At 38.1% G+C, this 18,242-nt stretch overlaps 1 protein-coding gene across 3 annotated transcripts in view; it reads right to left on the reverse strand.

Annotated features, from left to right (window-relative positions):
• Positions 1–18,242, reverse strand: part of NKAIN3 (sodium/potassium transporting ATPase interacting 3) — a 422,524-nt gene that overhangs the window by 88,815 nt on the left and 315,467 nt on the right. For all 3 annotated transcript variants that reach the window (XM_059673089.1, XM_059673090.1, XM_059673088.1), the window contains exon 4: positions 8,849–9,046. In XM_059673089.1, coding sequence (XP_059529072.1) covers positions 8,849–9,046 — 198 coding nt within the window. The remainder of the gene's footprint in view (positions 1–8,848; positions 9,047–18,242) is intronic.

Consider the following 18,242-nt stretch of genomic DNA (forward strand, 5'->3'; position numbering starts at 1 on the left):
TTATCCTTCCAATTCTTTCTGTTTTTGCATACATCTTTTGGATTCTGTTGTTAAGTGTGCATGTGTTGTCTTGATGTATTGACCTCTTTATCATTATGAAACCCTTTCATAATAATTGTATTTCTTTTCTTAAAGTCTATTTCTCTCTGATATTAATTATAGCTTTATTACTCTTGGATGAAGTAACTTTTTTTATCTTATTACTTTCAAGTAATTTGTCTTTTAATCTAAATGATGTCCCTCCTAGATAGGATACAGTTTGATCTTGTTCCTGTAAGAAAAAAGTAATCTATTGAGTAGATTGATTAGTGTTTTGTCCAATCACATTTATAATAATTATTCGCATACTTGGATTTACATAAGCAATTTTTCCATTTTTACCCATGTATTTTATGTCATTTTGCTTCTTTTTCTCTCTACTTAGAGAAGTTGTGGGTCATTAACTCTTCAAAATATTTTTTGCCACTGTTTCTCTCATCTTTCCTTCTAGGACCCTAGTAACATTTATGTTGTTATGTTGTTTCCAAATCACTGAGATTCTTCCCATTTTTCTTCAAAATTTCTCCCCGTTTATCAGATTTGGTAATTTCTTTTTGTTTCTTCAAGATGAATTGCTCCTTCTTCTCCCATTGCAAATCTCTGATTGAACACATTTAGTGAATGTTTCATTTATTATTGTAATTTTTAATTATTGACTAGCCATTTGGTTCTTTTTATAATTTCTGTTTCCTTATTGAGATTTCCTATTGTTGAATCATTGCCATCAAACATTTTTAAATCATTTAAACATTATTTCCTTTAATTTTGAACATTTTTATAATTGGTGCTTTGAAGTCTTTCTCTGCTAAATATATCTGAACCCACTCAGAGACAATTTCTCCTAGAAATTGGGTCACATTTTTCTGTTTCTTTACATATTGTTGTTATTTTATATAATACTAGAGGCCTGACGGGGAGGGGGTTCCCTCAGCCCGGCCTGTGCCCTCTCGCAGTCTGGGACCCCTCAGGGGGTGATCACCTGCTGGCTTAGGCCTGCTCCCCGGGGGATTGGGCCTAAGATGGCAATCAGACATCCCTCTGGCATCCCAGAAGCCCTCGGGGGATGTCCACTTGCCAGTGGAGAGCAGGCCTAAACTGCAGTTGGACATCCTTAGCGCTGCTGAGGAGGCAAGAGAGGCTCCCACTGCTGTACTGGCAGCCATCAGCCTGGCTTGTGGCTGAGCGGAGCTCCTCCCATGTGAGAGCGCCCTGACCAACAGAGGGCAGCTCCTGCATTGAGCATCTGCCCCCTGGTGGTCAGTGGGTGTCATAGTGACCAGTCATTCCCAGTCCTTCTGCTGTTAGGGCCAGTTTGCACATTACCCTTTTACTATATAGGATTAAGGCCTGGTGCATGGGTGGGGGCTGGCTGGTTTGCCCTGAAGGATGTCCAGGATCAGGGTGGGGGTCCCGCTTGGGTGCCTGGCCAGCTTGGATGAGGGGATGATGGCTGTTTGCAGCTGGTCACACACCCTTCAGGGTGGGGGTCCCCACTGGGGTGCCTGGCCAGTCTGGGTGAGGGGCTGGGGGCCGTTTTCAGGCTGGCGGGTGACTGAAGCTCCCAACCTCTCCTTTTTTTCTTTTTTTTTTTTATTCTGGGATTTATTTACCTTCTATGGCTGTCATTGGAGCTCTGAGACCTTGGCTGCTGAAAACAGGTATCTGGGCTTTGTTTAGCTTCTATAATTGAAACACTGTTACAACTCCAGCTCTGAGGCCTGGCTGGCTGAAAGCAGGTTTCTGGGGATTGTTTAGTTTCTATAATTGCAACATAGTTGCTTAGAGTGCAGCTCAGAGCTGGGTGGTGGCAGGCTAGGAACCTTGGCTTCCTCCATCACTGGAGCAAGCAAGCCTCCTGTTTGCTTCAGCTGCCTGGCTGCCGGCCGCCATCTTGGTTGGCAGTTAATTTGCATATCGCCCTGATTAGCCAATGGGAAGCGTGTCGGAGGTATGGTTAATTACCATGTTTGTCTATTATTAGATAGGATATCATAACAACTCTTTTTTCCTGCTGAAGGTTTTGGGTTTTTATTTTTTGTAATTAGGTGTTAAAAATAAATATGCACCTAAATATGGTAAGAGCAATAATGCAGTCAAGACTCATCATGTGTTCAAATCTAAATCCATTTGTTTCTCTGTCAACCCAGGTCCTTCCCCAGCTGCTGTGTGGCTGTAGACATCTCTCTCCCCCTCGGCCAGGTGGGCTGAAGGGAGATCCCATCTCCTTCACCTCCACTCACAGTCACTTCCTGAATCTCAGTAATGGTTTTGGGTCTACTCTCTGAACCACTCTCACTGAAACTTCATAACTTTTCTCAAACCAGGATTTCCTAAATTATTTCCTTTAGAAAATTGTTTGGAAATTTTGATACTATTTTTCAATTAAAAATATTTTTTTAAAGTTTCATTTTGAAATAACTTTAGACTTACAAAGAAAATGTTAAAAAAAAAGTTCAAAGAATTCCTGTATATCCTTCATCCAGTTTCCTGAAATGTTAGCACCTTACATTGCCACAGTACAATGATAAAACCCAGGAAATTAACATTGGCATAATATTATTGTCTAATTTGTTGACTTTACTCATTTTTTAACAACGATTCCACAATTGTTTGTTTTTTGGTCCAGTATCACGTGTTTCATTTAATTGTCATGTTTCCTCAGTCTCTTTTCATCTGGAAGAGTCCCTTAGTCTTTATTTTTAATTAGTTTTTTAAACAGTGGGGTTTCTCAGAAACTTTAATATGCTAATTCACATATTGAATCTCCAAGGAGAGAATATAATATGACATCAGTCAAACTTATGTCACCATGGAATCCTTCTTGAGGTTCAGTTTGTAGGATAGGTATTCCAAGGACACACCAGGGCAGGTGGCCCAGACTCCTATAAGATTATCCCGATAATGTTCTTCCTTATTGGATCCATCCTGCACACGCCTATTAGAATAGCCTCCTAAATTCAGAATTCGGTGCATGCCATTTTCTTACTTATAAACTAAAAATAGGTTTTTATTTTTCACTTAGGGTAAAGGCTCAAGGCCTTCATTTAGTACTAAAGTGCCTCCATTAACCTTTCTGCCAACTTAAGCCACTATTTCTGTGCATATACTGTACCTAGGCCAAAGTGAACTATGCACTATTCCCCTGCTTTATTTTTATTTCTCAGCTTATTCTGTCCCTTCTGTGAACACACGTGAGAAATAACCAAAGGTTCTCTTTTTTTTGCAAAATGCAATAGCAGCCATGGGACATCTGAACCTCAGTTTTCTTGGAGCTTGTCTTGGGCTAGCTGTAATAAGACCCATATCAAGACCCATATCTGGCCCTTTCTAGCTAAGGCAGGTCTTTTTTTTTTTAATCCTCACCTGAGCATAAGTCTTTAAAATTAATTTTAGAGAAAGGGGAAGGAAGAGAGAAAGACAGAAATACATTGATGTGAGAGGGAAACATCTATCAGATTAACTCTTATACATACCCTGACTGGGAATCAAACCCACAATCTTTCTGGTGTATGGGAAGATGCTCCAACCAACTGAGCCACCACACCAGGGCCAAGGCAACTCTTTTGTCTGGGACCATGAACTTTATCCAGAAGGAGTTTCTCTGCCCTCTTGCCAGGACAACCAGCCTGTTCCTTGTTTTCACTCTGCTGAATGCCTCCATTTTTGCCCCTTGTGATATGCTTTAATATATTGTTTTCATGGATCCAAAGAGGTAATTGCTTGAACTCTCAGAATTCTTGACTCTCGCTGTGCTGGCATGAATGTAAGCTTCTGTAATCCCTCCAGTAACTCATTTGGGATGTCCTTGAAATATTAAAGTTTGAGCCACTAAAAGACAAGTTCACTTCCAAGAGTAAACTCTGTGGACCTAAATTAAATATCTCAGCTTCCCTGAATATTATTTCCTCCCATGAGCTCCGAAGGCACTTAGAATCTTAATTATGGATCTCCCATTTTCTGTCCATCCTATGGCACTTTGATGGCTGTCTGATCTCTCCTCGTAGACTGACAGATAACGTCGGTGGATCATGTCTAATTCAACTTTGTCAGTTTAATTCCGTCCTCTCATCCCCAAAGCTCCTAGCATAGTGCCTTGTACACAGTGGGGATTTACTGAGTATGTTTTTCTGAATGAATGATAATCTGCCTGTTTTCATTTAGAAAGAATACAAAAATGGCATTAAGATTTTTGTGTGTGTGTAATTTACACAAAATTTGTTTAAAGGGACAGTGTAAATCTTTTAAAAATTAATTCTTGTTCTTATGAAAGCTACTTTTCTCCAATTTAATAACTAGTCCTACCTAGGGCTAAAGATAAAATGTCTGTGAATGACATTAAATTACCCTAAATAAAACATCAGTAACATTAGTTTTCTTGATTCTAATATCTCCATAAGACTTCAATAACAATGTTTGTCTTGATTATTAAAAATTTCTCATATTTTCTAGATATGATTCCTAATTAAGCTTCGCATTGCTCTGTTGAAATTGTATTTAAGTCTACCAAATGTTTTAGCTCGCTTCTGCATTGAGTAGTCAATGTTTAGCAGATTATTTAAAACTAGTAGGTCAGTAATAATTTATGAAGACCTGCAAACGTGTGGGATAATTATGAGCGTCTGGGTCTTGGGAGACTTAATTCTGTTGTTGGAAGTGGTATGGAATTTGTGGTTGGAGACATAAATGTCTGTGGTAAATGATTAACATACAGAGTAAAATCCAATCGTACACACACTATTAAAGAGAATGTTATGATATAAGAGGAATATGAATTTTAAATGCTCACATATTTTGTTATTAAAACCCATAAATGCTGTGTACAAATGACATACACTAGTATTAGTTTTAGACAACTTATGCAGGAAGTATCTCCTTTTTATAAGATTAAAAAAAACACAATTCTCATAATTGTAAATATATTGCTATGAAATAAGAGGAAAGTGCAAGAAACCCATCTAAAATCAAAGACAACAATACATAATTTGAAAGCTGTGAAATATTCAGGATATATTTCATTTTAATCTAAAATAATATTGGAAATCTTGTCTTGTAGGTATATTACACAATAAAAGCCAGAGATCAACAACTAATCTCTTTTTTTTTTCCAGAAGGCTGGACAATAGAGTCCTGACTATGGATGCAGGTGGTCAGCTTTGAATGTTCACTAAAGTAATACGTTGAGGAATTCATTTATAAATGACAAGCACTTTTAGTGGCAACATACACTGAATTCAGTATTTCTTGAGCATAGATTTTTATGTGACAGTTCAGCTCCTTTTCAAATGAATACTTTCACCTTGCTTTTCAAGTGACCGGAGTTCCTATGGGTAAATGACTTTTTGATTCCATAGTATCCTGCTGTATTTTAAAGATTTGGACATCATGCCATCATTCCTTGAAATGGTTTAGCAATTTTATATGAATATTTTTTAAAAGGAGGAGGATTTTTCCACCTATGAAATATTGTAGAAAAATGTTTCCATAAGAACCTTTATAATTTAGTATATGATAATAGAGTACTCTTTTACCATAAAATAGGCTGAAAATTTTTAAGAGAAAATTTGCCTCCACATTAAAAAAATATTATATTACACACACACACACCTACACTCACCCCCCCCCCCCACACACACACAGACACCTGCGCCTGCACACACATATAGGGGTGGGCAAAAGTAGGTTTACAATTGTAACATTCTTTTGAGTTAATAAAGCCATTGTAATAATTTTAACCTGCATGTCTTTTTCCATACCTACCCCTGTATGTGTGTGTATATGTATATATATATATATATGATTAATTAATCATATGTATATATACATACGTATATATGTGTGTGTGTATATATATATATGATTAAAGAAAGACCATAAAATAGGGAAAGATTGATAGACGTATATTGACAAATGACAGTGTATTTAAAAATGATCATAGAAACCAAGAATAAGCAGATTCCCTGTTATATCTCTGAATGAAAATTCCTTAGCATTGGGTACAACCTCCTTCTTTGAATTCAGTGTCAAATTTGGCTTTCAGTGAACAAAAACACTAAAAGATTTGATTTTTTAAAAAATTGAATCATTAGTTTTTTAAAAAACATTCTAATTAAAATGTGCTCTAAAACACTATCTTAAAACTTGACATATGCAGGTTAAAGAACCTGACATATGCACGCTGCATGAGTGGCCCCAAATAAGCCATGTTTCCTAATAGTCTCACTTTCCATAGCTCCTCCCAAAATGACTCTGGGCTTGGTCATATCAGTCATCTGAGGGCTTGTAGCCAAACAGACAATAGTAAGCATTACTCAAGTACAGGCATACTTTGGAGATATTGGGGGGTAGGTTCAGACCACTGTAATAAAGCAAATATTGCAATAAAGCGAGTCACATTTTTTTTGGTTTCCCAGTACTTACAAAATTTATGTTTTTACTATACTTTCATCTGTTAAGTGTGCAATAGAATTCTGTCTAAAAAGACAATTTCCATACCTTAATTAAACACATTTTACTGTTAAAAAATGCTAACCATAATCTGTGCCTGTTGGGAAATATACACCTTTCCTGGGTATATACCTGAAAAACTTAAAAAAAAAACATGTATTCACAAAAATATATGCATACCTATGTTCATTGCAGCATTGTTCATGGTGGCCAAGAAATGGAAACAACCAAAGTGTCCTGCAATAGAGGACTGGATAAAGAAGATGTGGTCCATATACACAATAGAATACTACTGAGCCGCAAGAAAGGAAGAAATACTGCCATTTGCGACAACATGGATGGACCTTGAGAATATTATGCTAAGTGAAACAAATCAGTCAGAAAAAGCTAAGAGCCATATAATTTCATTCATATGTGGAATATAAGAACTGAAACTCATGGACACAAACAGCAATGTAGTGGTCGCCAGAGGGAAGGGGTGGGGGTGAAGGGGGACCTAATATATGGTGACAGGAGCTTTGACTTTGGGTAGTGAGCACACAGTACAATACAGTGGGGCCTTGATTTACGAGTGTCCCGACTAATGAGTTTTTCGAGATACGAGCCGTCTCTCGGATGATTTTTTGCTTTGAGTTGCGAGCTAAAATTCGGGTTACAAGCCAGCTTCAGATACCCCACCGCTAGTTGGCGCAGCGAACATCACAGTGAACGCCCCAACATCAGGCCAGCATCACGTGTCTCCTTCACTTTAAGCGGTTAGCTCTTAGTTGAAGCATCAGTGTTGTGCTCACATTTGTGCTTGCAGTTATTTTGCAAAACTTCGTTTTTTGGGTGTCCGGAATGGATTAATGGCATTTCAATTCATTGTAATGGTGAAAATTGATTTGACATAAAAGTAATTTGAGTCACGAGCTCCGTCACAGAATGAATTAAACTCGTAAGTCAAGGCCCCACTGTATACAGATCTTGTAACATAGAAACCCGCACTTGAAACTTGTATGATCATATTAACCTGTATGATCACTTCAGTAAATTTAATTAAAAATACATAGAAATATATACATAACATTTAAAAAAATGGTGCCAATAGACTTGCTCAATGCAGGGTTGCCACAAATTTTCAATTAGTAAAATGCAAAATCTGCAATAAAGTGAAGAGCAATAAAATGAGCTTTGCCTGTACAGGCTGGAAAATGCTTGCACATTGGGCTTCTTTTGGAATTCAGGTGCCTTGCTATAAGAAAGCCTATCATTTTTTTCCAACAGCCAGCACCAGACATCTGAGTGAGCTCTTCTTGGACATTCTAGCCACAGTAGAGCTCTTGGTGGGAAGGTTCCCATGAGTGATCCTGGTCAGTATCACATGGAACAGAACTGCCCAGTGGAGCCTTGTCCACGTTCCTGATGCACAGAACTCTAAGCAATAAATTGGTATTATTCTAAGTTATTATATTTTGGAGCACTTTGTTACACAGCAGTAGATAACAAATACAGTAAATGATATCAGGGATTTCTCAAAGTTCTTCTTAAAAATAATTCCAAGGTACACTTTTCATTGACACACACCTATATTTCTGTCATCTATTAATTTATTATTGAGTCTATAGCTCTCTTTCTGACTTTAACCAGCTAGATAGGGCTGAGGTAGTTAGTTTATGTGAAGAGCATGGTTAAGAATGGCTTTATTGTGTATTGACTCAGACAAAATGCCAAGTACTTGCTGGATCTCAAATAAATACCATTCTTGATGATGGTAGATAGGTAAATTAATTCCACTCCACAGTGATCAAACTGTGGGTGGGATAGCATGGTGGAAATAAATTAACTTTAAGAAGTTTCAAGCACATAAACCTTCTGTGGTCCAATCAAGCCATTTCCTCTGTGTTGCTCTAGGTGGAGCTGTGTCCTGACCCCAAATTTTAGGCACCAGAATGTGTAATACGCTCTGGGATTTGTTCTCTTAAGGAATTATTTTTTGAAATGTGAAATTTACTAGATTGAACAAACCATTGATTGTTGTGTTTCTATCTTCTTTCTCTAGAGCTAATGTGCATTACTAAAAGAATGCATGAGAAGTTGAAGCTGTCGTAGAAGGGAAGTAGAAAAGCCTGAGGCATTGGGTAGGAAACAGTGATACTATTTCATTGAATGGGTGGATTGTATCTCAAGCTAGAAAGGACAGCAACTAACTGGTTCTAGCGACAACGTGTCTGGATACCTATTGGAAAAAGATGTCACCTGCCATTAAGTATAACTGATGTTAGCATAATCGATACTATTTCCATGTCCCTGGACAGAAGGTTTAGATACAAAATGCCACTAAAGGAGGGTCCTGATCAGACAATGACACAGATGTGACACTTACAGAAAGTAGGATTTGGATGGCACTGTGGATGACCTCTAGGTACTGGAAGTCGACGATGCAGCCTGTGACAGAGACATACGTGTAATCATCCATCATGCCGTGGGCTGATGGAGGCAGCACTCTTCGGACACAACCAGGACCATGTTCCCGCCACCATGACCGATGTACAGAAATGTTGAATGTCATTAGGTCTGTATCCTAGGTGGGCAGGAGACAAAGGAACAGACGGTGACAATCATATCAAATCATATCTTTGATTTTCTCCTTAGGGAGAACTCAGGATGGTTGAAATTGTTGAAATGATTTAAATTTCAAGTGCAAATTAGCAAAGACAAAACCAGACATGACTATATGTATCACACGCCTAAACTATGTAGAGATACAATCTTTTGAATAAGAACATTCCAAGGTTAGCGCACATCAAGCGTCCAGAGATGAGGCCCTCTACCTATGTTCATTTTAAAGATTATTTTGTTCATTTTGAAACTTTTTGTCTGCATTTTCTTGTTTCATTATCATTGATATCACCATCATGTGCTAACATTTATTGGGTGCTTTATTGCATGTAGACATCTTTCTAAGTACTTTTCATATATTATATCCTCTAATTTTCATGTATATACTATTACCAACCTAACTTAATATAGGCTGAATAATAGCTCTCCCAAAACACGTGCAAATCCTACCCCTGGAACCTAGGAATTGTACTTTCTATGGCAATAAAGAACTTTGCAGATGTGATTGAGTGAAGAATCACAGGATGGGAGGATTATCTTGGATTATCTGAGAGGGCCTAAATGCAATCACATGCATCCTATGAGAGGGAGGCAGAAGGAGACTCGATACAAGAAAGAAGAGGAGAAGGCAATGTGACCATGAACACAGGGATCGGAGTGATGTGGCCACTATCCCAGGAATGTTGGCACCAATAGATGCTGGATGAGATAAGAAAGGGTTCTCCCCTCCAGCTCCAGAGGGAACATGGCCCTGCCAACACCTTGACTTCAGCCCCGTGAAACTGATTTCAGACTTCTGGCCTCCAGAACTGTGAGAATAAATTTCTGTTGTTTAAGACACCATGTGTGTGGTAATTTGTTAGAGTGAAATAATGAGAAACTAATACATATGAGAAAAGTAAGTCACAGAGAGGTAAAATAAATTGCCCATTTAGCTAATGAATAAATTAAAGAACTTGCCTATTTAGTGGCCAACCCAGCACTTGATCCCATGCAGTCTGTACCTTTAGGTATGACCTGGTACTATCCCATTGCCTACTGTGTACTCCCTCCAAACCCTTACAATTCTTCATACTCTGAAGGGAGCTAAATCCTTTCTCCTTACTTGTTTCCAGAAAATTCCACTACAGCCAGAGCAAAAGAACAAAGGAGACAATCCCCAACACATACATCTCAAAAAAACCCTTCAGACCTCTTGGCAGAGACAACAGCCCAAGTGTTTAATCCTCAAGAGAGGCCCTGTAGTGTTTGTGGGGTGTCAGAAGGACTAAGATCAAAATATTTTTGTCACAATAATAGATTGAAAAGAATAGATGGTTCTAGATTCCCAAATGAAAGATTACAGCTTCCTGCCTGTGCAGAGCAGGAGGAGGTGTGATGATGGAGACAGGGCAAAGAGGTTGGGAGACCAGGGCACTAGACCTGCAGGGAAGCTGTGGACATAGGATCAAGGTCAGTTTATGTTGATTTTACAGCCACCACTTTGAGCAAACTCTGTTGTCACTAGCGCCAGGGGGACATGTTAAAGTGGACATCACACATGGTCTTTGCTTAGAGGCCCAGAGATTGCCCTTTGATGGTACAATTCAAATGAGGCCCAGGCCCACCTCAGTAGGATGAGGACTAGCCCCACCTCAGTGCGTAGGACGCTTCTAAGTGCCAGGAATTGAGTTTGGAACTCTGAAAACATAGGGGAAGCTGGTGTGAAGTGCAAAGCCCTTGAACTTACATGTGGCCAGGACTGAAAACAACCAGGAGGAAAACTCTCTGAGCAAGGGCAGGGGGGAAACCCTCCCCTGTTATTCTCTGCTGTGTATGCACAGGAATCATGAGGTTAGAGACACTTCCAGTTCACACCAGCAGGCAAAGTTACTCAGGGACTCAAAGTACTATTATAAGGATGCCTCAGATTACATAAAAAATAAAACACTTTATCTCTTTCTCTTTGGTGGTTGGTTTGCTACACATATCATTCAGTTACCTTCACAGTTATAGCACTTTATTGATAATAAAACCTTTTACATCGTTTTTTTGGGGGGTTGTTGACTTGAGTCATTTGCAGGAACGCTCTAAGAGGAAAATATTGTAGAAAAATAATTGCTTTTGCTAGTGAATTAAGTTGAGCACAAGACAGTTTACCTGCAGGCAACCTGTACAATGACTGCTCCCTTTCCTGGTCATCAAGTTTAATCTCTTACAGGTAGTCTTGATAACTACAGAAGTATTATTGTCTCCCATTTTAATAGAATTCATTAGGTTCAGGATGAACTAGCATCATCTCAAAATTTATAGCAATTTCTATTGCAGACTGTAAGTTCCTTTCAACATGACTTTGACTAAAATTTATACGAATAAAACAAAAGTGAATTTATGAATGATACATATTTGTTACACTCATAAAATCTCTCAATGTAGTTCTCACTTAATTTGTTGGCACTACAAACTGCGCTATTCTTTGCAATGATTGTATTAAAATTTGAATGAGAACAGCAATATGTTGGGGTTAAGGGCAGGCCACACCCCAAAATGCCAAAGTGGCACACTGATTATTTTTAATTAAAGTTCCTTGAGAAATAGTCAATGCAAGAATGCTCTGACCCTTCTCTCTGTCCTCTGAAAGCAGGAAATAAATCTCCCACGTGAAAGGTACCCTACCTGCACCAGAAGGTACAGAGACTTCCTTATCACAAGAGATAGGGAATTAAGGGCCCAGAACCTATGTGAACAAACCTTGCTACTTCTTTACTAACTTACCACTCTAAGCCCAAACTCCGCTTAGATACTTCACTAGTTAAGCACCCAAGCTGAAGTTTCTTTGCCCTGTGAATTCCTCACATATGAGGTATGCATTGGGATTTAAGAGTGAACATAAAATATTATCTCGGGCCTCATGATGGAACATATATTCTAATGGAGAAGATAGGCAATAAAATAAACAAATAAATAAACAATAATAATAATACATTGCAAAAACTAACAAAAAGAAAATGATGTGACGAAGGGTGATGGGAATGAGGAATGGTCAGAGAAGGCTCCTCCAATAGCTGACATTTGGGCTAAAACTTTTAGATGAGAAAGAACTAGACATGTGAAGATTTGGGGAAAAGACTACAAGTGCAAAGATCATGAGACAGCAAAGAAGTTTAAATATTCCAGGGATTGGCCCAGCTGGTGAGGCTCAGTGGTTGAGCATCGACCTATGCTCAGTTGGTTGGAGTGTCTTCCATATACCAAAAGGTTTCAGGTTTGATCCCTGGCTGGGGTAAGTATGAGAAACAACCAATTGATGTTTCTCCTTCACAGGAGGTCAAGGTTCGATTCCTGGTCAGGGCACATACCCAGGTTTCTGGCTCAATCCCCAGTGAAGGACATGCAGGAGGAAGCTGATCAATGATTCTCTCTCATCATTGATGTTTCTAACTCTCTCTCCCTCTCCCTTTCTCTCTAAATCAATAAAAATATATTAAAAAATAAAAATAAATATTCCAGGGACCAACTGAAGGTCTCTGTAGCTGCAATGAAGGTGAGAGGGCAAGAGTCATAGAAGATGAGGTTAAAGCAATAGAAAACAAGAAGTGCTAAAGAGTCTGGATTTTACTCCAAGTCCAGTTGGGAAATCAAATATTGACATCACTTGTGTATTTTTTTAAAAGATAATTTTAGTAACTGTAGAGAAAATGGATTAAAAGTGGAAGCCAGTTAGGTAGTTACTATAGCAGGTATGGTGATTAGGAGAAAGGTGATAGCAGTAGAGAGGGGCAGAACAGAGAGGTGAAATATCTTTTGGAGGCAGAATAGCATGTGGAGATGAGATGAAGAGGTCAATTAAGGATGACTCAGGGACTAAGCAGAACGGATCTCATTGGCTGATGACAATTCTCTGAAGCTACGAGCCATCAGTAGCCAATAGTTACAGCTTTTCTGAGCTGTTTGATAGCTGTTGGAAGGAACCAAACAAAAACTTCCAGGTTCCTAATAATGGCTCTAAAGAAATGATTAATCCCAGAGGAAATGATATGAATAGAGCCCACTTTTTTTAAAATCCTCATTCAAGGATATGTTTTTATTGAGAGAGAGAGAGAGAGAGAGAGGAAGGAAGTGAGAGAGAAAATTGATGTGAGGGATAAACATCAATTGGTTGTTTCTCAGACTCGCCCCAACTGGGAATCAAACTTGCAGCCTTTTGCTGTATGGAAGACACTCCAACTGACTGAGCCACCTGGCCAGGACAAGGAAGCCCACTTTTACTGAAGGCCACCTTAAATGTGGGTGGGGAAAGAAAAGAAGTTAACAAAAAAAACCCCTTCAATTTGCAGAGAAAACTTTTGTTTTTCCTGTACATGTCAAGCTCCTCTTCTCTTATCTGTGTTTACCTTTTAGTTGTCCATTCACTAGCCATGCCTTCATTTATACTGGTTTGTCTACTTTCGTTGTTCATCAGGTCCAAAGAGCAGAATCAGCAATGTCCCTGGAACAACAGCCTTCTAAACACCAAGCATTGGAGCACTGAAACTATTTCATGCCAGTGATGCCTCAAATATTTGTGAAAGTATAATGTACATTCACAGATATTGACATTTATGGTACATAATTGCTACACCTGAATACACTAAGATTTGTCTACAGATGATTAAAAAATAAATATACATTTCATTTGTACTCTATGAATTTCAAACACCTGTAGTTTACTTAGTTAATTACTAAGCCCATTCAACACATCTGGCTTCTCTGTCTTTGTGTTAATCAATAATTATTTAATTACAATGTTATGCCTTTTATGCTAATTAAGATGTTGAGACCATAAAAATGTGCTACTTTTGTGCTTCATGCTGGCACTAATGGGTTATATTTATAGTTTGGTATATTCATAATTCATGCATGCATATGTATGTAAGCACATATTTTACTTCATTTGCACAACAGAAATTTTCCTATTCAATCAATTTTTTTTTTTTTGCTAAGTTTAACACCTGGAAGGAATTACCTTGATTTTTTTTTCTCTCCAATTTTGGTAGGAAAAAATTCCTTGTTTGATTAAAAAAAACAAGTTGGTTTTAATGTGATAGGAAAAACCATATAATCCTTTTAACTGTTCCCTTTTTGAAAGGTACTTGGATTAATAGAGCAATCAATGTTGGTCTTTTTGACCTATGGATGCGGCTGCTGGTGTGGTTTAAAACTCTGTAAAAGAAGACTGTTTTTCTTAATCGCTTCCTTTGCTAAAGTAAAGGAAGCGATTAAGAAAAAGGTCTGATTAACTGCAGACTTGGATGTGGTAAAAACCTCTCTGGTAGGTTCTCATCTATCACCATTAATCTCAAATTGCAGATCTTGGCTGGCTTTCAGGAGGCAGTGTTAGAGACAATGACTCAAGGACAAGTCTCCGGTGGATTTCATCATAGCAAGGGGGGATGTGTTAGCCCATTCTCATTGCCTGACTCCTCATTAGAGTCTTTAGGGTTCCATACAAGTTTTGGCCTGTATATGTGTGTGGGGCTGCTGTTCACTTTGCTGCGGGAAGGAGCTCAACTGAAAATAAAAGCCCACATCTCCCCACAGTAGCTATCTGTCTTCACTTTGAGAATATTGTCTCTTTTCCTGAGACAATATTCCACAGATCCCTTTATACGACTATAAGTAATTGTACCAAATTTGGAGATTCCTTTTGCAAACATTAGCTCTATGCCCTTCTTCTAAACAAGATTAAATTATCACTAGCCAGGTATTTCACAAGTGTGTAAAGTCCAATGACCACAAAGGAATTACCTAACAATGAACAGCTTTATTTGATTACTATTTCATTATTTTTTGGGGGGAGGGAGTATGATAATGAGGGTCATTGTCTATTTTTTACACGCCCCCCCCCCCGAGTCATGGGTTTATCTTTCATAGTGTGAAGATCAGGGTGCTTCCAAGCTATTAATTCATATTAGAAAGTAAATTATTTCATTCTTACGAGGGATGATCAATCCTAATAATTTCTCTAAATGAAATACGACCACTTTGAGCTCTTCCTCAATTGAGTTGAATTTGAAGTCTTCCAAACAACACTTGAATCCCTTTCAATTGGCAGATCATGAGGATCCCATTTCTTTCCACGGATCTTTGGTCAATTTCTGGTTGTTCTCTTTGCAGATAATGGCTGGTCTTAAAACATTCAACTTGTCCAAAAACACATTTAACTATCCTTTCCATAAACTCCTAGATGAATACACATACTATTATACAAAGTGGAAGAACTCCCCCCACAGATCTGTCTCTAGCCACCAAACAATCCTCTCACCATGAACTGTGATTATTCCTGTGGGGAGACTTCCCTGGTGGAATCTTCAAGGGATGTTGAGTAGTTGATTGTGGCTACATCTATTGTAGTGTCTGAATGACAACAGGATGAAGTCACAAGTGCTTGTCTATGCTCTGCCCCATTTCCCCTTTGTCTAAACACAAGGAGCCTTCAAACAGTACAGGTTTTCCTCTTTATGAATATAATAGTTTCACTATACATATAGATCATTAAAAATTTTAATATCTTATTAGGTCCTCAAATTGTCTCTAAAAATGAATGCATACATTTCTCCTTGTTCATCCCTTTAACAGGAAGGCTGTTTATAGTCATTATTCTTTATTCATCACAGTACAAAATTTTTTATAATTTCTTAATTAGCACTTTATAACTAAAAGATATAGTCCAGATAGATTAAAATATATTGGTGAATGAAGAACAAAGGCATTTAGAACTATAATTCAAAGCCATTTTTGTAGAAAGTGACTCATAAGGTCTGATATAGTTTTGCTATAGAGTGATGCTTTGAGCATCTTGTCAACCAATGATGAGGTCTGGTGGCATCTTATTTGTTAATTTGAGACTCATCAGGAGCTCTGTGCACACTAAAAAGCCTGGTCTAGGGGCCAAGGGCAGGCGAAGTGGATGGTGGTAACCAGAATATGACAGTACATCTCACCAATCATGGGTCCAACTCTATTGCTCTGAGTCTTGGAATGAAATACACAGTTTTTGAGGAAGCCTAGAACTTTAAAAGTTAGTTTGCAGACTTCCAAGAGATAGATCAAACAGAAGATGATTTTTTTTTTCTTTTTACAGTCAAAACTATCATTCCTCAAAAGATCAATTTTTTTTTTCAGTGAAGGGTTATGTTTCTAAGGGTCCCATTTGCTGAGGAAGAAGAACCCATAGCCCTCAAAGGCAGCAGTCACACTTGGTAAGTCAGCCTGAAAATGCCCAGTTTGCCTCACATTCTAATCACAGTCTCACTGTTAAGAAAAAAAAAATCTCAATTTGAGTAGTAGGCTATCAGCTGATTTTCTTTAACCTTTAATCCAATGAGAATTGAAATAGTGGACCTGGCACTGGCATTCTCTCCATATCCTCAAGGACTTTAATTTCCATTTACCTGTTTAACATTCTCTAATTTTAGGCCATGTGCCAAGTAGCAGTACTGTCATACTTTAGGCAAATTATATAAGATTTAAATTTCAATTTAGAAGTTCAGGCAGTTCCCTTATATTTTTATTTATTGATTTAGAGAGAGAGAGAGAGAGAGAGAGAGAGAGAGAGAGAGAGAGAGAGAGAGAGAGAACATTGATTTTTTATTCCACTTATTCATGTATTCATTGGTTGATTCTTGTATGTGCCCTGACTGGAAATGCAACCTGAAACCTTGGTATTTCTGGACGATGCTCTAACCAGCTGAGCTACCCGGCCAGTGGCTATATTTTAAAAATTGAGGCATTCTTCAGACAGTGATTATGCTATCTAGATCATCTGCCTCTTTTTTTAAGTTATATACTTAAATTTACAGTTTCTAGATGTGACTCTAGAAGGAATATATACTCCAGGACTGATGAGGCCATGCAAAAAGGCACTGGAATTGGGGAATACGAGTGACATAAATTCTACAAGGGCAAAAATATTCCCGGTCATCCCCTCCCCATGACCTCATTATATCTGAGACCAGTGTATGCTGTTACAAGTGCTCATTAAAGACCCATGAAGAAGAGAAGGGGTAAGATAGATGCATAATACATAGTGATGCATTTCAGGTAAGGATGGGTTGGTGTGCATAACTGTGCTGTGAAATGAAGGCCACCACCGTCAGATAGAGATTGACTGCCTGGACCCAGGAGGACAAAGAATTTTATGAGGACATTCAGTAAACTTGGAATCCAAAGGTTAGATCCATTAAATTACATACCATTAACAAAAGACAGAATTGGAATTATAAGTAATAATTCCATTGAGAATTTTTACAGCTATGTGATAATTCATGGTATTCGGTCGTTTATTTTCCTCGTGACCATGAATACTGCTCTCAAATTCAGGTAGCTGGTAACAGACTGTATCATACACAGTGCATATTGCATATTTATTTATGAACATTTAGAAATAAAGATGTTCCTATAATTTAATGTAAATGTATAAATATGCTAGGGCTATCGGCTCATCATAAAATAGCAGGGATTGTTACAGAAAACATGCCGGGCCATTTATATAATGATTCTCAGGATTGGAAAAAATGTTTTACCTTGGGGATATGTAAATTACAGCTTCTTAGTTTGGTAAATACTCAATTTGGTCATAATTACACATAAAGTAATGCCTTTGGTTTGTGTGAATTGTGGTGATTTTTTGCTAGGTCAGTTCTTGCATCTGATAGAAATGTATGCAAAGGATTGGAGAGACCTACTGCACTATGTTGGTAATGTTCAAAACTTACCTGTCAGTCAACGTGTAAGACAAATGGATTATTTGTGCAGATTTTGCTGAGAACAAAGTCAGATGCTCAGAGTAAAAAATAGTGATCTTATTCATATGTGGAATCTAAAGAACAAAATAATCTGATGAACAAAATAGATCTAGTGACATAGAAGAATGGAACAGACTGTTAAATCTCAGAGGGAAGGCGGGGGTGGGTGGGTGGATGGGAAGATATTAACCAAAGAATTTATATGCATATATGCATAAGCCATGGACACAGACAATATAGTGTGGTGAAGGCCTGGGGCGGGAGAGGGCGAGCTGGTGCGGGAGAGAAGGGGTCAATGGAGGGGAGTGGGAGAGGAGACATACGCAATACTTTCAACAATAAAGATAAATTTAAAAAAACTAGAAACAAACAAACAAAAAACAAACAAGATTT

The sequence above is a fragment of the Myotis daubentonii genome, chromosome 17 (assembly GCF_963259705.1).
Source record: "Myotis daubentonii chromosome 17, mMyoDau2.1, whole genome shotgun sequence".
Lineage (NCBI taxonomy): Eukaryota > Metazoa > Chordata > Mammalia > Chiroptera > Vespertilionidae > Myotis > Myotis daubentonii.